At 46.8% G+C, this 21,060-nt stretch overlaps 1 protein-coding gene across 1 annotated transcript; it reads left to right on the forward strand.

Moving 5' to 3' along the window:
- Positions 1–7,703: 7,703 nt before the first annotated feature.
- Positions 7,704–19,368, forward strand: LOC140419711 (uncharacterized). The gene is made up of 2 exons (XM_072503647.1): positions 7,704–7,793; positions 9,559–19,368. Exon 2 carries the CDS (start codon positions 9,992–9,994, stop codon positions 11,279–11,281), a length of 1,290 nt encoding a protein of 429 aa, XP_072359748.1. The 5' UTR covers positions 7,704–7,793; positions 9,559–9,991; the 3' UTR covers positions 11,282–19,368.
- Positions 19,369–21,060: the final 1,692 nt, after the last annotated feature.

Genomic DNA, 21,060 nt, shown 5'->3' on the forward strand with positions numbered 1-21,060 from the left:
GTGTGTCCTCTCACTCTTCGGGGACGTCGCCTAGCGGCTGCAGACTGTCCAGCACCGCCAGTGTCAGGCGGGCGAGCCATTCCACTGACGGTGGCTTCGGCCGGTGCTGCGAGGACTGGTGGGGGGTGGTCCGGGGGTGGTGAGGCTGGTTACAGGGGGGCAGTTTTTGGCAGGCCAGGTACACGCGCGGCTGGCACAATATTGCAGGGTGCGACCGCCGGCGTGCGCATTTGCGTCAACAGACCCGGCCATTCTGCGCCCATATCCGCAGGTAGACCGGGGGCTTTCCGCTGCAGCCCCCCACCCGGCGGAGGATCGGTGCAGGGGCGCTGCCGACTTGGTTGTAAGACCAGATGGATCCTGCGTACATAGCCGGAGAATGGAAGAATCCAGCCCGAGATCTTTATTTTAAAAAATAACACTATCAACAAAATATTTCCAGAAATTGCAGAGCTATCAGAATTTGTTTGAAAAAATAAATTACTTTATACATTTGAGATGTTCCTACAAAGAAAATTACAGCACAGGAAGAGGCCCTTTGGCCCTCCCAGCCCGCGCCGATCCAGATCCTTTATCTAAACCTGTCTTCTATTTTCCAAGGATCTATTTCCCTCTGTTCCCCACCCGTTCATATATCTGTCTAGATGCATCTTAAATGATGCTACCATGCCCGCTTCTACCACCTCCGCTGGCAAGGCGTTCCAGGGACCCACCACCCTCTGCGTAAAAAACTTTCCACGCACATCTCCCTTAAACTTTCCCCTGCTCACCTTAAAATCATGACCCCTTGTAATTGACACCCCCACTCTTGGAAAAAGCTTGTTGCTATCCACCCTGTCCATACCTCTCATACTTTTGTGGACCTCAATCAGGTCCCCCCTCAACCTCCGTCTTTCCAACGAAAACAATCCTAATCTATTCAACCTTTCTTCATAGCTAGCACCCTCCATACCAGGCAACATCCTGGTGAACCTCCTGTGCACCCTCTCTAAAGCATCCACATCCTTCTGGTAATGTGGCGACCAGAACTGCACGCAGTATTCCAAATGTGGCCTAACCAAAGTCGTATACAACTGTAACATGACCTGCCGACTCTTGTACTCAATACTCTGTCCGATGAAGGCAAGCATGCTATATGCCTTCTTGACCACTCTATCAACCTGCATTGCCACCTTCAGGGAACAATGGACCTGAACTCCCAGATCTCTCTGTACATCAATTTCCCCAGGACTCTTCCATTGACCGTATAGTCCGCTCTTGAATTAGATCTTCCAAAATGCATCACCTCGCATTTGCCTGGATTGAACTCCATCTGCCATTTCTCTGCCCAACTCTCCAATCTATCTATATTTTGCTGTATTCTCTGACAGTCCTCCTCGCTATCTGCAACTCCACCAATCTTAGTATCATCTGCAAACTTGCTAATCAGACCACCTATACCTTCGTCCAGATCATTTATGTATATCACAAACAACAGTGGTCCGAGCACGTATCCCTGTGGAACACCACTAGTCACCTTTCTCCATTTTGAGACACTCCCTTCCACCACTACTCTCTGTCTCCTGTTGCCCAGCCAGTTCTTTTTCCATCTAGCTAGTACACCCTGAACCCCATGCGACTTCACTTTTTCCATCAACCTGCCATGGGAAACTTTATCAAATGCCTTACTGAAGTCCATGTATATGACATCTACAGCCCTTCCCTCATCAATTCACTTTATCACTTCCTCAAAGAATTCTATTAGGTTTTTAAGACATGACCTTCCGTGCACAAAACCATGCTGCCTATCACTGATAAGTCTATGTTCCTAGACTTCATATTCTGCCAAGACTGTGGGCGAGGCAGTGGCGTAATGGTATTGTTACTGGGCTAGTAATCCAGAGACCCAGGTTAATGCTGGGGATCTGGGATCGAATCTGCCTATGACAGATGGTGAAATTGAATAAAAGTCTCAAATTAAAAGTCCAATGATGACATTGTCGATTGTTGTAAAAACCCATCTGGTTCACTAATGTCCTTTAGGAAATCTGCTCTCCTTACGTGGCCTGGCCTACACGTGACTCCAGATCCACAGCAATGTTGTGGTTGATTTGTACGTGCCCTCTGAAATAGCCTCACAAGACACGCAGTTCAAGGGCAATTGGAATATGCAGTAAATGCTGGCCCAGCCAGTGACGCCCACCTCCCATGAATGAATAATTTTTAAGGCGGCTCATTGTTCAATCTGAAGACGAATAAGAAACTGTCTCTTTGATTGGATTGGATTTATTGTCACGTGTACCGCGGTACAGTGAAAAGTATTGTTCTGCGTACAGTCTAGACAGATCGTTCCATACATGAAGAAACAAAGTGCGGATCTTGGCAGTTTCCTCAGTTCACAAAAGAATGTAATGGCTTTGTAGACACAGATTAACATTTTAATCGCCATCCAAAACATATTTAATGGTAATGTGTGCTCATATAGACAGACACAAACGATACTGTAACTGAATTTGAGGAAATAGCAGAGATTTAACTGAACCACATTTTTGAAAAATTCGGCCTTAATGATGGAGAAACAGGAAAAGCCACTCGGGGAGATGAGGAAATCCAGGTTCAGTGCGGATTTGCTGTCACCCCTCCTTTCTTATACATGAACGGTATTTAGGCTGCAGAATGTTTCACACCAAAACACAGAGGGGTCAAATATAGCAACACATAATTCTCAATTCTCTTCCATTTAACGATATTTGACTTTGTTCAAAGGCTGACTGTGGTCAAACTGAACAAAGATTGATGGGATTTCTGTTACCCAGTGAAACGCTTTCTTTTCTTGGTCAGTCATGTTTGCAATTCAATGGTGCATATTTCAGAGTTATTCAGAGTGAAGACTCGAGACCGATTCAATTCAAAATGAAGTCATATATAACAAATAAATATACTGATGTTCAACATTGAATAATGAAACAAATATTGAGTAAAATTGGTGGATATTTTCTGCAGGAAGACAAGAATGATGCATTAATGATTGAACAGAGAGCATTGTTCCGTTAGATATTTACTGAACAAATGCTAAAGTTCAATGTAAGTTCTATATCTTATGGTCTTACAAGTTGAAACATCTGTTTTAAAGGAACAGCTGTCTTCAAGTGATAAGTGACCTGGCCTCCCAGCTGAACCATTGAAAGCTGCAGCAAGACTGTGCAGTTGAACGTTGCACAGGTCCATTGGTACTGTGATTCCAGCTGTTTCTGTAGCGTAGAGGTTATCATATTCACCTAACACGCGAAAGGTGTCTGATTCGAAATTGGTAGAAGCATTAAATGCTTCTAATTTATGATGTGGAGATGCCGGCGTTGGACTGGGGTGGGCACAGTAAGAAGTCTTACAACACCAGGTTAAAGTCCAACAGGTTTGTTTAGAATCACTGGCTTTCGGAGCGCAACTCCTTCCTCAAGTGAATGAAGATGTGGGTTCCACAAACACATATGGGCAGCATGGTAGCACAAGTGGATAGCACTGTGGCTTCACAGCGCCAGGGTCTCAGGTTCGATTCCCCGCAGGGTCACTGTCTGTGATGAGTCTGCACATTCTCCCTGTGTCTGCGTGGGTTTCCTCCGGGTGCTTCGGTTTCCTCCCACAGTCCAAAGACGTGCAGATTAGGTGGATTGGCCATGCTAAATTGCCCTTAGTGTCCAAAAAGGTTAGGAGGGGTTATTGAGTTACGGGGATAGGGTGGAAGTGAGGGCTTAAGTGGGTTGGTGCAGACTCGATGGGCCGAATGGCCTCCTTCTGCGCTCTATGTTTTGTATGTAGAAAATTTCAATTATGCAAAATGGTACTTTGAATGCGAGTCTTTGCAGGTCATTAAGTCTTTACGGGTCCAGACAGTGTGGAGAGAGGGATAATCACAGGTTAAAGAGGTGTGAATTGTCTCAAGCTAGGACAGTTGGTAGGATTTCGCAAGCACATGTAATGTAACATGAATCCAGGGTCCCGGTTGAGGCCGTACTCATGTGTGCGGAACTTGGCTATCAGTTTCTGCTCGGCGAGTCCTGAAGGCTGCCTTGGAGAACACTTATCCGAAGATCAGAGGCTGAATGCCCTTGACTGCTGAAGTGTTCCCCGACTGGAAGGGAACATTGCTGCCTGGCGATTGTTGCGCGATGTCCGTTCATCTGTTGTTGCAGCATCTGCATGGCCTCGCCAATGTACCACGCCTCGGGGCATCCTTTGCTGCAGTGTATGTGGTAGATAACATTGGCCGAGTCGCACAAGTATATGCCGCATACTTGGTTGGGTGGTGTTCTCACATGTAATGGTGGTACCCATGTTGATCTGGCACGTCTAGCAGAGGTTGGGATGGCAGGGTTGTGTGGTGTCATGGTCGCTGTTCTCCTGAACTCTGGGTAGTTTCCTGCAATCAATGGTCTGAGGTTGTGCGGCTGTTTGAAGGAAAGATGTGGGGATGGTCTTGAAAGATGTTCATCTGCATTGATGACTTGTTGAAGGCTGCAAAGAAGATGTTGTAGTTTCTCTGCTCCAGGGAATTCATCAGGCGAATGAGGCTCCGGGTGTTCTTCCACAGACCCCAAGAGGCCGGCAGTGAACCCAATGAGACAACCAATGGACCAGAACAGCAGACCGAGAGATCTGTGGGACTGGAAATCCAGCCAGAAGGAAGCACTGGAAAACCCCACCCATTGAAACAATCCGATCAGCTGATTCTACAGCTCCTCTTCCACTAACCCACTCAGCAAAACTGCCTCGAAGACCTTTTTTTGTGCAAATTCTGAACTCACATCTTTCTCCTCTTTTCCTGCTATCTCCCATCATGCTCTCTCAGAGCTCATCTTGTCTGTGAGACTTACCCATTGCTCCTTTGACCCGATTCTCACTAAACTGTTGAACATCCAACTTCCACAATCATAGAATTTACAGTGCAGAAAGAGGCTATTCGGCACATCGAAAGAGCACCCTTCTCAAGCACATACCTCTACCCTATCCCCGTAACACCTACTTAACCCTTTGGACACTAAGGGCAATTTAGCATGGCAACTCCACTGAACCTGCACATCTTTGGACTGTGGGAGAAAACCGGAGCACCCGGACTAAACCCAGGCAGACACGAGGAGAACGTGCAGACTCCGCACAGGCAATGACCCAAGCCAGAAATCTAACCTGGGACAGTGGAGCTGTGATGCAACTGTGCTAACCACTGTGCTACTGTGTTGCCCCTGATTTATTGGATTCAAGTTCAAATCCAAGCCACAATGAAGTATCTGCCGTCATGGGGTTTGAACCTGCATTCTCAGAGAATTGTGCTGGGTCTCAGGATTACTCCTCCAGTGAAAATACCACTGCACCATCACCTCCCCAGTCAAGCACTTTGCAGAGCTCATCCGGCATATGAACCCGGGACCTCTCGCATTTTGGAAACCCCCCTAAGCGAAAATCATACCCCAGGATTTCCATGGTGTCTCCATGGAGTCAGTGTCTTTGTCCGTTTCCTCTTTAGACAATCAAGTGAAGCTTCGTCCTCACACGGAACACGTGTATGGTTTCCCCCCTTAGTGACTGGTGTGGTGTTTTTTCAGGCTGTAATTGGTTAAAGCTCTTTCCACAGTCAGTTCACTGGAACACACTCACTCGGGTGCGTGTGTGTCTCGATGCTTTTCCAGTCACACTGCTTTTGAAATATTTTCCCACAAACAGAACAAAAATTTTTCATTCCAGTTTGTAGTCTGAGGATATTCAGGTCCACACCAACCGAGTGACACTGTCGGATCGTAATGTGATATTTGGTTTGTGTTTCCTGTCTGAAAATCCTCCCTCATGCCCTGGAAAAGGAGTTTCCAAAGGTCACACTATCAGTTCAGGATAGAAATTCTGAACAGACAATTCTAGTTTCACTGGAACACTTTTTCCTCTCTTGTTCCCCCAAAGCTGTAAATACCAGTCCCACACACTCTCCCTCCTGCCTGGGGCTGAAATCCAAATAAAGTATTAGATCATTATTTCTGTATCCTTTTACCAAAGTTATATAATTAGAGGTAAGAATTTGCTTTTTCAATCACTTCATTCATGACTTGTGACAGACATTAATCGGAATGACCCTGACTGACCAATTAGAATAACAGAGGTGAACCTTGTGTCCAGAACTGACTGTGTGGAGATTTGATGAGCAATCGCGAAGGTCGTTTCTCCAAATCTTCCAGGGTTTCCTTTGTTCTTCCTCACCCTCTCAAACTAAGTTATACCGGATATCAGACTCAGGGTCCATTCTGGTTCTCTTCCTGCTGACTAAATAACTTCAGTCAAATATGGAGAAAACTGAATCCACTGTTCGGTCCCTGTTCCAATCTCCATTCGAAAAATGAAATGAAAATCGCTTATTGTCACAAGTAGGCTTCAAATGAAGTTACTGTGAAAAGCCCCTAGTCACCACATTCCAGCACCTGTTCGGGGAGCCTGTTTCGGGAATTGAACCGTGCTGCTGGCCTGCTTTCAAAGCCAGCGATTTAGCCCTGTGCTAAACAGCCCCAGAATTCCTGACATACCGACTCTGTCTCCCTGTCAACTGTCTGACTTCGACAGTCTGTTTGTAAATTTGGTTTCATACTTCATCCAATATGAGCTTCTGACCTCATAGAATTTACAGTGCAGAAGTTGGCCATTCGGCCCATCTAATCAGCACTGGCTCTTGGAAAGAGCACCCTAACTAAGCCCACACCTCCACCTATCCCCGTAACCCCACCTTTTTAGATACTAAGGCAATTTACCATCGTCACCTCCCGATTTGACAATTCCACTACACACCTGGCTGCTCTCCCACATTCTGCCTCTGGAAACTTCAAGCGATCCAAAAGTCTGCTACCCATGTCTTAATTCACAGCAAGTTCCTTTCCCCTATGATCCCGGTGCTCCGAGACTTGCATTCGCTCCCAGTCAATTCTCACCCTTGTTTTCAAACCCCTCCATGGCCTCGTCTCTCCCTGTGTCTGTATCTCCTCCAGCTCCACAACCCCCTGAGATATCTGCACAGCTCTGATCCTGGACTCTTGTACACCCCCGATTCTAATAACTCCGCCATGGTTTTCAGTTCCCTCGGCCCCAAGCACTGAATTCCCTCCCGAAACCTCCCCGTCTCCACCTCACTCACCTCCTTTCAGACTCTTTAAAACTCACCTCTTTGACCAAGTTTTTGGTCACCTGCCCTAATATCTCCTTTTGTGTCTGGGTGTCTCACTTTGTTTTATAATGTTCCTGTGAAGTTGACTGGGATGATTTATGATGTTAAAGGTGTTATATAAATAGAAGTTGTTGTTGTTGACTGTAACCCTGACCTCCTGTTTTACATCCCATTGGTTTCACAACAAACTCTATCTATGATGTTTTGCTCCCTGCGGGTTTGCAGCCTCTATAAAGACGGCGGCCGTTAACTCAGGCCTGTCACCGGGAGCAGGCCGCAGCTGTCCCCCCGCTCGATGCAAACCCGGGCCCGGAAACTTCTTATTGGGGTTCGGAATCTCCACCGGGTTTCAGTGAAACCTCCCGGCCGAGTCCAGCATCGGCACTGCGCATGCTCCAGCTCACAATGCCCAGGGAGTGATTGACGGCAGCTCTGGACCAATAGGAAGAGAGGGGTGGGCCTGGAGGACCGAGTGGTTGCAGCGGATCCTCCAACCAATCTGAGTAAATGAAGGGCGGGGCTCAGTCTGGTCTCCCACGTGAGCTGGAGCATGCGCAGTACCGATGACATCTCAGGATACAGGTGGTCGGGCGTAAATTCTCATCCGGTCAAATTCGATTGGGTGAGTCATGAGGGAGGGATGGAGCCGGCGGATCGGTCGGTCGGCTTCATAAACACTCCGTGTAGCCCGAAGCCCCGAAATGAAGCTGGGAAACAGCAGTTGAACCGGCGAAAGCTGCTCGGGCCTTTCCCCGAGACAGGCCCGAGTGGACCAAGTATGCGGCCGCGCGCATGCGGAGGGAACGAGAGCCCCAGCTTTGCTCCGCCTCCCATTCACTCTGATTGATTGAAGGGCTGGTCACTCTCATTCAGTCCTCCAGCTCCGTCCCCTCTTCCTATTGGTCCGAACCCGCCGTCAATCAGTCCCTGGGCATTGTGAGCTGGAGCAAACCCTTCACCATCATTGTCAGCTCCCTGGTTTGCAGCTGCGGAGCTTCTCCCTCCCTCCCGGGAACAGGCCCAGGTTAACGGGCACCATCCTGCTTCAGACACAGAGGATGGTTCACATCAGGATGGGGGAGGGGGACAAGAAATAAGAGCTTACACTTCGCACTCAAATCAATGAGTCACCAGACTCCTAAATGACCCTCTTATGGACTGATTTCATTAACATTACACCCTGTATGCTTCATCCGATGCCAGTGCTTATGTAGTTACATTGTATATGTTGTGTTGCCCTATTATGTATTTTCTTTTCTTCCCTTTTCTTCTCATGTACTTAATGATCTGTTGAGCTGCTCGCAGAAAAATACTTTTCACTGTACCTCAAGGTACACGTGACAATAAACAAATCCAATCCAATGAGGACTCTGATCTCTGGCAAGGAAGGAAACCCTGGCAGGTGGGTGGGGAGGATTCACAAACACCCACTGGAGGCCCCAAACCCCCAATAAGACCCATTGATTTTATTATCAGTCTGCAGACAGGAGCTGGAGAACTGAACCCAGGCAGAGGAGAGGGAGGGAGAAAACTGGCAGTGGAGGAAAGAAATGGTGCAGATGGGTTTGGATTTCAGCCCAGGGAGGAGGGAGAGTGTGTGGGATTGGGATTGACAGCTTTGGGGGAACGAGAGGAAAAAATGTTCCAGAGAAACTAGAATTGCCTGTTCAGAATTTCTATCCTCGACTGACAGTGATGTCTTTTGTAAACTGCTTTTACAAGGGGTTAGAATTGGAGAATTTGCACACAACAAACTGAACCCAACAGAAAGGTTTGTCTCTTTGCAAATTCTATCCTCCATTGACAGTGATGACTTTTGTAACATGAGAGATTACAGCTCTCAGGAAAAATTAAATGGAATGGGGCCTTTTTTCTATCGAGAAAAACAAATTAAGCAGTGATCTGATAGAAATCTTTAAAATTATCAGTAGTTTCGAGAGCGGCGATGTGAGAGATTCCAAAACCAGGGACCACCAATAAATAACGAGTCATAAATACAAGACACTTACAAATAAATCCAAGGAGTCAATTCGGACAAATCTATTTACTCACAGGTTTAGAATGTGCAACTCATTACCATGGAAAGGAGTTGAGGAAAGTGCTGCGATGTTTTCAAAAGGAAACGGGACAAGCACATGAGAGAAAATTGAATCGAAAATCAGCTGAAAGGCTGAGATTTGATGGGTATGACAGTCGGAGATGTGTGCCAAGTATTGACAGCAGCAGAATCTGTGACAGAATGGCCCGTTTGTGTCTTATATATTCTCAGTATTTCAATGTAATCTCCCCGAACAGGCGCCGGAATGTGGCGACTAGGGGCTTTTCACAGTAACTCCATTTGAAGCCTACTTGTGACAAGTGATTTTTATTTTATTTATTATTTACAGAATATTTGCAGATGCAAACATCATGTCGAGATCTGACAGAGTCACTTGATTCATCACGACTGGCCTTTCAACGTGGAAGGAGAAATGTTTGTCTGTTTTGTCTTTTGGAAAAAATTTCAAAAATCACTGTGATTGGAAAAGCACCGAGACACAGACATCCAAGTAATTTTCCACAGTTAGCTGGAACTGAGCTTTAACCAATCACACAGCATGAAATTTAATTGCAGCATTTACATCAGGGAGACACCGTACTCAGGCTTCAACTGATGATCCAAGTTGGAGAGACATAAGGACATTCGCACCAAAGGAATCAAGAAGCAGCAATTGGACATTCAGCCCCGTGAGCCTGTTCCACCATTTAATAACTTCACGGCTGGTCTGATAGTGACCTCAAATCTTCATCCCACCTGCACCTGATAACTTGTCGATAACCATGGAGAAACCGTGGAAATGTGGGGACTGTGGGATGGGATTCAATTACCCATCTGAATTGGAAACTCATCAACGTATTCACACTGGGGAAAGGCCGTTCACCTGCTCCGTGTGTGGGAAGGGATTCATTCGGCCATCATACCTCCTGACACACCAACTTGTTCATACTGATCAGAGACCGTTTAAATGTGCTGACTGTGGAAAGAGCTTTAAAAGCAGAAAGGATTTACTGACACATCAACGCACTCACACTGGGGAGAGGCCATTCACCTGCTCCGTGTGTGGGAAGGGATTCACTCTGTCATCCCACCTCCTGACACACCAACTTGTTCATACTGATCAGAGACCTTTTAAATGTGCTGACTGTGGAAAGAGCTTTAAAAGCAGAAATAGTTTACTGTTACATCAACGCACACACACTGGGGAGAGGCCATTCACCTGTTTGAAATGTGGGAAGGGATTTAATGCTTCGTCAAACCTCCGGGCTCACCATCATGTTCACTCTGACCAGAGACCGTTTAAATGTGCTGACTGTGAAAAGAGCTTTAAACGCAGAAAGGATTTACTGACACATCAACGCCATCATACTGGAGAGAAGCCATTCACCTGCTCCGTGTGTGGGAAGGGATTCACTCAGTCATCATTCTTCCTGAGACACCAACTTGTTCATTCTGATCAGAGACCTTTTAAATGTGCTGACTGTGAGAAGAGCTTTAAAAGTAAAAAAGATTTACTGAGACACCAACACACTCACACTGGGGAGAGGCCATTCACCTGCTCCGTGTGTGGGAAGGGATTCACTCGATCATCCCACCTCCTGGAGCACCAACTTGTTCATACTGATCAGAGACCTTTTAAATGTGCTAACTGTGAAAAGAGCTTTAAAAGTAAAATGAATTTACTGACACATCAACGGACTCACACTGGAGAGAGGCCATTCACCTGCTCTGTGTGTGGGAAGGGATTCACTCGATCATCAGACCTCCTGAGACACCAACTAGTTCATACTGATCAGAGACGTTTTAAATGTGCTGACTGTGAGAAGAGTTTTAAAAGTAAAATGAATTTACTGAGACACCAACGCAATCACACTGGGGAGAGGCCATTCACCTGCTCCGTGTGTGGGAAGGGATTCACATGTTCATCCCAGCTTCTGCAACACCAGCGAGTTCACACTGGGCAGAAACCGTACTCTTGCCCCGTGTGTGACAAGAAATTTACTCAATCATCCCACCTGACTCGACACCAACTTGTTCACACTGATCAGAATCCTTTTAAATGTTCTGACTGAAAAGGGATTTAAAAGTAAACCAAATCTGCGGAAACACCAGCGAGTTCACACGGAAACAGAATCATAGCATTTACAGTGCAGAAGGAGGGCATTCGGCCCATCGAGTGCACCGGCCCTTGCAAAGAGCACCTTACTTAAGCCCATACCTCCAACCTAACCCATAACCCCACCTCACCTTTTTGGACACTAAAGGCAATTTAGCATGGCCGATCCACCTAATCTACACATTTTTGGACTTGTGGGAGGAAACTGGAGCACCCGGAGCAAACCCACGCAGACATGGGGAGAACATGCAAACTCCGCACAGACAGTGAGCCAAGCCGGGCATTCTGGGACCCTGGAGCTTTGAAGCAATGGTGCTAACCACTGTGCTACCGTGTGGCCTTCATGTGGGAGCGGTACTTGGGAGAGGCTGTTTAACTGTTCCGTATGTGGGAGGAGATTCACTCAGTTAAACAACCTGCACAGACATCAGCAAGTTCACAGGTAACAGCAGGGTTTGGATTCAGCTGTTGTTGCTGCTGTTAGTCACATCCAGGACTGAATGATGCCTGGACGTCAATTCCAGTGGGGCTCCACAGTTTTCCGGTATATATCAATGATATAGACTTAAATGTATGCACCAGGATTACACAAAAGCTGCTCATGTGTTTCAGACAATGAGGGACAAAGCCATGGACTGGGTCAGGTGGACAGAAAAATGGTAAATGGAAATTTAGATAATGAGAGGTTAGGAACACACTTCAGTTAACTCCCGATAAAAATAAGGTCACTTCAGGATAATAGAAAAAACTGATTGGTGGGGGAACTGCAAATAATCCTTTAAAAAAAAAAAAAATTTCAGTGTACCCAATTATTATTATTTTTTTTCCAATTAAGGGGCAATTTAGCCTGGCCAATCCACCTAACCTGCACATCTTTGGGTTGTGGGGGTGAAACCCACGCAGACACGTGGAGAATGTGCAAACTCCACACGGACAGTGACCCAGGGCCGGGATTCAAACCCGGGTCGTCAGCGCTGTAGCCCCAGTGCTAACCACTGCTCCACGTGCTGCCCTAGCTACAAATAATTCTAATAACTTTATTGAACAGTTCTCAAATGGAAAGGCACATTAAAACTAGGGATCTGCAATAGATGTTTGATCTAGCAAGTCATATTTAGGGCAAGATTATAAACCGAGGGCATTCATTTAAAGTGATTAGAAAAAAGAAGCAATGCTGAGCAAGGCTAGGAGAGTGGGCAAAGAAGTGGCAGATGGAATACAATGTGGAAAAGTGTGAGGTTATGCACTTTGGAAGGAGAAATGGAGGCATAGACTATTTTCTAAATGGGAAAATGCTGAGGAAATCACAAGCACAAAGGGACTTGGGAGTCCTTGTTCAAGATTCTCCTCAGGTTAACATGCAGGTGCACTGTAGCCTCATGGCGCCGAGATCCCAGGTTCGATCCCGGCTCTGGGTCACTGTCCGCGTGAAGTTTGCACATTCTCCCCGTGTTTGCGTGGGTTTCGCCCCCACAACCCAAAGATGTGCAGGGTAGGTGGATTGGCCACGCTAAACTTCCCCTTAATTGGAAAAAATGAATTGGGTACTCTAAATTTTAAAAAAACGTTAACGTGCAGGTTCAGTCGGCATTAAGAAGGCAAATGCAATGTATTCAGGTCGAGTGGGCTTGACTACAAGATCAGGGATGTACTTCTGTGGCTATATAAGGCTCTGATCAGACCCCATTTGGAGTATTAAGAGCAGTTTTGGGCCCTGTATCTAAGAAGAATGTGTTGGCCTTGGAAAGGGTCCAGAGGAGGTTTACAAGAATGATCCCTGGAATGAAGAGCTTGTCGTATGAGGAATGATTGAGGACTCTGGGTCTGTACTCGTTGGAGTTTAGAACGATACGGGGGTATCTTATTAAAACTTACAGCATACTGCGAGGCCGGGGTAGAGTGGACATGGAGAAGATGTTTCCACTTGTAGGAAAGTATTCCTTAGAACTCCCCAGAAAATACTTTTGGCAGGAAAATCGGCAGGCATTGGAAAATAAACAGAAATCGCGGCAACATGTTCATTTTAACCGACCCTCCAGTGACCCCCACCCGCCCTCCAATCCTGAGCAACCAGCACCCCTAGATATCTAAAGTGAACCACTGCCCTACGGAATGGCACCCCTGCCCACACCACCAGCCGAAACACCACAAAATACTCACTCTTGTCTAGATCTAATTTGTACCCCGAGAAAGACCCAAACACCCGAAGCAGCTCCAAATATTCCCCCTCTTGACACACTTGGTTCCGACACAAATAATAACAAGTCATCTGCATACAAGGGCACCCTATGTTCTATTCACCCCCCCCGTCCACCCGCCTGCACTATCCCTTTCCATACCCCCAAATATCTTAACGCGATGGCCAACAGAGATTTTGCGATGACCAACGGCTCAATCGCGAGTGCAAACAGCAGTGGGGGACATAGGACATCCCTGCCAAGTCCCACGGTGGAGAGAAAAGTCTCTCGAGCTGATGTTTTTTGTGCGGAAACGGCTCCTTATACAGTAGCTTTACCCAGTCCACAAATCGTGGACCAATCCCAAACCGCTCCAGAACTGCTATCAAGGGCCCCCATTCTACTCGGTCAAATGCTTTCTCGGTGTCCACTGCCACAATCACCTCGGTTTCCTTCCCCTCCGCCGGTGCCATAACCACGTTCAGTTATCCTCCTAACGTTCGAAAAGAGCTGCCTCCCTCACGCAAACCCCGTCTGATCTTCACCTATCACCTTCAGTAGACACTCCTCCTGCCTACCTGCCAGTACCTTCGCTAATACCTTTGCGTCACATTTAAAAGTGATATGGGCCTATACAACCCACACATCGTCGGATCCTTATCGTTTTTAAGCAACAGGGAAACCGGTGCCTGCCTCAAAGTTTATGGTAACGCCCCCTTCCCTATCGCTGTGGTGATGTGCATCAATGTAAATACATGTAGGCTAGCTAGACACTAGAGGGAGCACCAGAAACATCACACACACACAACCAATAGATCAAGTAGATAGGACACGACCAATAGACATTCACGATACACGAGGAGGTGACACAACCACAGGAGGGCATTACACCAACCCATATATAAAGGACACCACACACATGATCAGCCTCTTTCCAGTGGAGACAGTCAGTGAGAACAGACACAGGGTTGATTCAATATTACACCCAGCACATGGATTGCAGCAGCTGGTTAGTCAGTCTGAGTAGCTATAGTAGGATTAGCAGCAGTGTCGAACCCCAGTAATAGAAGTGTAAATAGTTTAATAAACGTGTTGAAGTTATCTCCACGTCTGAACCTTCCTTTGTCAAGTGCACCACAAGGAAGCCGCTTATGTTACACCTACAACATAACAAATCAATCGCCTCCCCAAATATCTCCATCATCAGGGGTGCCAGCTTATCCTGCAGACACACCAGCGAGTTCACACTGGGAAGAAGCCATTCACCTGCTCTCAGTGCGGGAAGGGATTACATAGAAACATAGAAAATAGGAGCAGGAAGAGACCATTTGGCCCTTCGCGCCTGCTCTGCCATTCATTCAGATCATGGCTTATCATCCAACTTAATCGCTTAATCCCGATTTCCCCTCCATATCCTTTGATTCCGTTCGCTCCAAGTGCTATATCTAACTGTTTCCTGAAAACATACAATGTATTGGCCTCAACTATTTCCTGTGGTAACAAATTCCCCAGACTCAGCACTCTCTGATGAAGAAATTACTCATCTCTGTCCTAAATGGTCTACCCCGTATCCTCAGACTACGATCTCTGGTTCTGTACACTCCCACCATCGGGAAAATCTTTCCTGCATCTACCCTGTCAAGTCCTGTTAGAATATTATAGGTTTCTATGAGATCCCCCATTCTTCTGAACTCCAGCGAATACAATCCTAACTGATTCAATCTCTCATACGTCAGTCCCACCATCCCAGGAATCAGTCTGGTAAACCTTCGCTGCACTCCCTCTAGAGCAAGAACATCCTTCCTCAGATAAGGAGACCAAAACTGCACACAATATTCCAGGTACGGCCTCGCCAAGGCCCTGTATAATTGCAGCAAGATATTCCTGCTCCTGTACTCGAATCCGCTCGCAATGAAGGCTAGCATAGCATTTGCCTTCTTTACCGCCTGCTGTAGCTGCATGCTCACCTTCAGTGACTGGTGTACAAGGATACCCAGGTCTTGTTGCACATTTCCCTCTCCTAATTTATGGCCATTCAGATAACAGCCTGCCTTCTCGTTTTGCTACCAAACTGGATTACCTTGCATTTGTCTAAATTATACTGTATCTGCCATTCATTTGCCCACTCACTCAACTTGTCCAAATCACACTGAAGGATCTCTGCAACCTCCTCACAGCTCACTCTCCCACGCAACTTGTGTCATCTGCAAATTTGGAGATATTGTATTTTGTTCCCTTATCTAAATCGTTAGGTGACGCAGTGGTTAGCACTGTGGTCTCACGGAGCTGAGGACCAGTGTTCAATCCTGGCTACAGGTCACTGTCCGTGTGGAGACACGCTCTCCAAGTGTCTGCGTGGGTGTCACCCCCATAACTCAAAGATGTTTACCTCTATTTGCGCGATTCACTCGGTTATGCCGTCTGCAGTCACACCAGGGAGTTCATACTGGGGAGAGGCCGTTCACCTGCTCTCAATGTGCGAAGGGATTTTGTAATTCATCGCACTTCCTGAGACACCAATAAGTTCACAACTGATTACAGGGATTGGATTCTGCTGTTATTGTTTCTGTTCTCAATTACATCCCAGGACTCCATTTTGTTCATTCTGTTAGTCAATGGGGATGGTCAGAGAGTTTCTTTCTGCTGGACTGGCCGGTCTCATGGCTTCGTCTCCAGTGGTCTGATTCTCTCTGAGCCTTCTTGCAAATATCTGGTTTCACATTTCACAAGGATCAAAGAGTGAAAGGCTGTTTGGAGGTTGGAAGATGTTTCATTACCATTTATGTTTGGAATCCCCCAAAATCATGCCACATTGCCATGAAGATGGGCTGTGGTGGTTACATGGATCTTTTGTTTAATTTATCTTGGTGCTTCTCACAGAAGAAAATTATTAGGCTATGAGGGGCAAGTTATCTGAGGCACTGGGAAACTACATAAATAGTATGGTGGGAGACAGGCAGTCACTAATATTTAAGGAATTATTACAGATGTTTTGTTCTGAAAAAAAAAAGTGGGCAGCACGGTAGCATAGTGGTTAGCGCAATTGCTTCACAGCTCCAGGGTCCCAGGTTCGATTCCCGGCTGGGTCACTGTCTGTGCGGAGTCTGCACGTTCTCCCCGTGTGTGCGTGGGTTTCCTCCGGGTGCTCCGGTTTCCTCCCACAGTCCAAAGATGTGCAGGTTAGGTGGATTGGCCATGCTAAAATTGCCCTTAGTGTCCAAAATTTCCCTTCGTGTTGGTTGAGTGGGGTTACTGGGTTATGGGGATAGGGTGGTGTGGGCTTGGGTAGGGTGCTCTTTCCAAGAGCCGGTGCAGACTCGATGGGCCGAATGGCCTCCTTCTGCACTGTAAATTCTATGGTAAATTCTATGGTAAATATGAGAATCGGTTAGCTCAGTTGGCTGGATGGCTGGTTTATGCTGAGTGACACCAACAGCACAGGTTAAATTCCCATACCGGCTGAGGTTAGCCATGGTCTGTGTCAGTATTTATGCTCCACATGAGTCTCCACCCACCCCTCTATATCTCCCCCCATCAGCATCTCCTTCTATTCCTTTCTCCCTCATGTATGTATCTAGCTTTACGTTCAACAGGTTCCTGCTGTTCATCTCAACCACTCACTGTGGTCGTGGGTTCCACATTCTCGCCACTCGCTGGGTAAAGAGGTTTCTATTGAAATTCCTATTGGATTATTGAATCCCTTCATAATCAGAAAGACATCCATCAGGTCACCAATCAGTCTTCACTTTTCCAGAAAAAAGCAGCCCCAGCCTTTCCTGAGTGTTAAATGCTCTCAGTTCTGTATATTATGAATCTTTGTTGCATCTTATCCAGTGCCTCTATTTCCTTTTTCTAAATGGAGATCATCAATGTTGACAGAGCTTCCAGTGTAGTCGAACCATCGTTCTAAACAAGTTGAACATTTCCTCCATGCTTTTCAATTCTATCCCTCCAGAATGGAACCCTATATATGGGCCCCACACTTTACGAAAGTTGTGAAGTTCTAAGAGAGGGTGTAGAGGACATTTACAAGAATGGCACCAGAGATGAGGGACTCCAGTTAGTTGGAGTGACTGGAGCAGCTGAATTTCTCTCCTGAGATCACAGCATCTGGAGGGTGGAGAATGGGGCCATTCAGCCCTTTGAGACCGTGTCGGCTCCATGTGGAGGAAGCCAGTCTGTCCATTGCCCCGTTCCTTCCCCGAATCCCTGTGGGTTTATTTCTCTCAGTGCCCGTTAAATTTCCTATTGAAATCCTTCCGTCATCTCTGCATCTCCTACCTCATAGGCAGTAGGTTCCAGGTTGTCACCACTCCCTTTACATGTACACAAGGCTCTGGAGCACAGAGGAGTCTATTTGGCCCATTTTTCTTCTTCCAGCTCTTTGTACAGCGACCCATTTAATCCCAGAGTTCGACTATTTTGTTTTCTTTTTCAGAATGTACCAAATTCCCTTTTGGAAGTTACAGTCCAATGAGATTCTAGCACCATTTATGGACAGTGCATTCCAAATCACAACAACTCGCCGTGTTTTACAACAAATAATTGTGCATATGGTGTGTCTGGGATTTCACAGAGTATTCAAAATGGTGTCTGACGTGGTTATTACACAAAACTAAGACTCAACCTTTATCAATAAATTGGTGAGGACACCCGAGTGTAATATTTCCTCGTCTGCGGACAATTAGAACCAATGTACATTTCTATAAAACCTCTCACTACCTCTGGAACTTCTAAAGTGTTTTAAAGCCAATGGAGTACTTTTGAAATATATTCACTGTTGTAATATAGGAAGATGTAAGTATGCATGTGTAATCACATTTAGTTTTAAAATTGTTATTTTCATTATTTAAAAAAAATCTAGAGTACCCAATTCATTTTGTTCCAATTAAGGAACAATTTAGAGTGGCCAATCCACCTCCCCTGCACATCTTTGGGTTGTGGGGCTGAAACCAACAAAACCACGGGACGAATGTGCAAACTCCACACGGAAGTGACCCAGGGTCGGGATTGAACCGAGGACCTCGGCGCCATGAGGCAGCAGTGCTAACCATTTTGCCACCTTGCTGCCCGTAAATTGTTATTTTCATAGTGTATTCACTGGCCTTAGTAATAAGGTCAAGGAAGCCGCCCTTTTATACCTCTAACATGTGCCTTTCTGCAGCCATTTCGCCTTCTGTACCTTTTCTACATTAACTGTATTGATTTCATCGCAAAAAACAATAATTACATTTATGATTATTCAGTAGTGAACATTGATTACCATTAGTGAATTGGTGTATTAGGTAATTATATTGTAAAGACTAGGATCTTTATTTTAAAAAATAACACTATCAACCAAAATGTTTCCAGAAACTGCAGAGCTATCAGAATTTGTTTGAAAAAAATAAATGACTCTATAATCTGGCGAAGTTACGAGATGTGGTGATAAGCCTGTGGATAATATTACATGTACTCAGCAGTGTGGCCTCCCACCAGGTGTTGTCAGACATCAGCCAGGGAACATCCGGCTACCAGCAGAAGGTTGTAAAGTGTACAGGAGGACAATCGCACATAAGGGTAGTTCCAAGAGAGTCCAATGTGACTCTGTGATAACTTGATCTGTATAGCATGAACACGTGTACATTAATAAATCATCGTTCTGACTAAGTCACCAGCAGTTCTGTAGAATCATTGCAAGACAAGATCGCAGAACACAACACTAGACATTGTATACTGCCAAGTGTATGTGGAATAGGCAGTGGCAGAATGGTATTGTTACTGGGCTAGTAATCCAGAGACCCAGGTTAATGCTCTAGGGATCTGGGATCGAATTTGCCTATGACAGAGATTTAAATTGAAATTCAATAAAAGCCTTGAATTAAAAGTCTAATGTTGACACTGTCAATAAGGGGGGGGGGAGAGGGGGGAGGGGGGGTGAGGAGGGAGGGGGAGAGGGAGAGGGGGAGGGGGGAGGGGGGAGGGGGGGTGAGGAGGGGAGGGGGAGAGGGAGAGGGGGAGGGGGAGGGGGGAGGGGGGAGGGGGGGGGAGGGGGAGGGGGGAGGGGGGAGGGGGGGGAGGGGGAGGGGGGGGGAGGGGGGGGGAGGGGGGAGGGGGAAGGGGGGGGGGAGGGGGGAGGGGGGAGGGGAGGGGGGGAGGGGGAGGGGGGGGGGAGGGGGAGGGGGAGGGGGGAGGGGGGAGGGGGAGGGGAGAGGGGGAGGGGGAGGGGAGAGGGGGAGGGGGGAGGGGGAGGGGGGAGGGGGGAGGGGGAGGGGAGAGGGGGAGGGGGAGGGGAGAGGGGGAGGGGAGAGGGGGGGGGGGAGGAGGGGAGGGGGAGGGGGGGAGAGGGAGGGAGGGAGGAGGGAGGAGGGGGAGGGGGGGAGGAGGGGGGGGAGGGGGGGGGGAGGGGGGGGGGGGGGGAGGGGGGGGGAGGGGGGGGAGGAGGGGGAGGGGGGCACAGTGGTTAGCACAGTTACTTCGCAGCTCCAGGGTCCCAGGTTCGATTCCCGGCTTGGTTCACTGCACATTCTCCCTGTGTCTGCATGGGTTTCCTCCGGATGCTCCGGTTTCTTCCCACAGTCCAAACATGCAGGTTAGGTGGATTGGCCAAGCTAAATTGCCCTTTGTGTCCAAAAAGGTTGGGTGGGGTTACGGGAATAGGGTGGGAGTGTGGGCTTCGGTAGGGTGCTCTTTCCAAAAGGACCGGCGCAGACTCGATGGGCTGAATGGGCTCCTTCTGCACTGTAAATTCTATGAGTCTATAATTTTTGTAAAAACCTATCTGGTTCACTAATGTCCCTAAGGAAATCTCTTTGATTGGATTTGATTTATTGTCACGTGTACCAAGGTACAGTGAAAAGTATTGTTCTGTGTACAGTCCAGATAGATCGTTCCATACATGAAAAAACAAAGTGCGGATCTTGGCAGTTTGCTCAGTTCACAAAAGAATTTAACGGCTTTGTTGACGCAGATTAACATTTTAATAACTACAAAACATATCTACTTGTAATGTGTGCTCATATAGACAGACACAAACGATACTGTCACTGAATTAGAGGAAATGGCAGAGATTTAACTGAACCATCTTTTTAAAAAATTCGGCCTTCATGATGGAGAAACAGGAAAAGCTACTCAGGGAGATGAGGAAATCCAGGTTCAGTGCGGATTTGTTGTCACCCCTCCTTTCTTATACATGGACTGGATTTAGGCTGCAGAATGTTTCACGCCAAAACACAGCGGTGTCAAATATAAGCAACACAATTCTCAATTCACTTCCATTTAACTATATTTGACTTTATTCAAAAGCTGTCTGCGGTCAATCTCAACAAAGTAAAAGTCTTACAACACCAGGTTAAAGTCAGAACAAGTTTGTTAAGAATCACTAGCTTTCGGAGCACAGCTCCTTCCTCCGAGGAAGAGGAAGGAGCTTCGCTCTGAAAACTAGTGATTCAAAACAAACCTGTTGAACTTTAACCTGGTGTTGTAAGACTTACTTTGCCCACCCCAGTCCAACGCCGACATCTCCACATCATGGCTACAATCTCAACAAAGATTCATGGGATTTGTATTACCCAGTGAC

This window comes from Scyliorhinus torazame, chromosome 5 (genome assembly GCF_047496885.1).
Source record: "Scyliorhinus torazame isolate Kashiwa2021f chromosome 5, sScyTor2.1, whole genome shotgun sequence".
In the NCBI taxonomy this organism is placed as follows: Eukaryota; Metazoa; Chordata; class Chondrichthyes; order Carcharhiniformes; family Scyliorhinidae; genus Scyliorhinus; species Scyliorhinus torazame.

Excerpts from the sequence above, each read along its gene's own strand:
- LOC140419711 (XM_072503647.1), top strand. The coding sequence starts at position 9,992 with ATGGAGAAACCGTGGAAATGTGGGGACTGTGGGATGGGATTCAATTAC.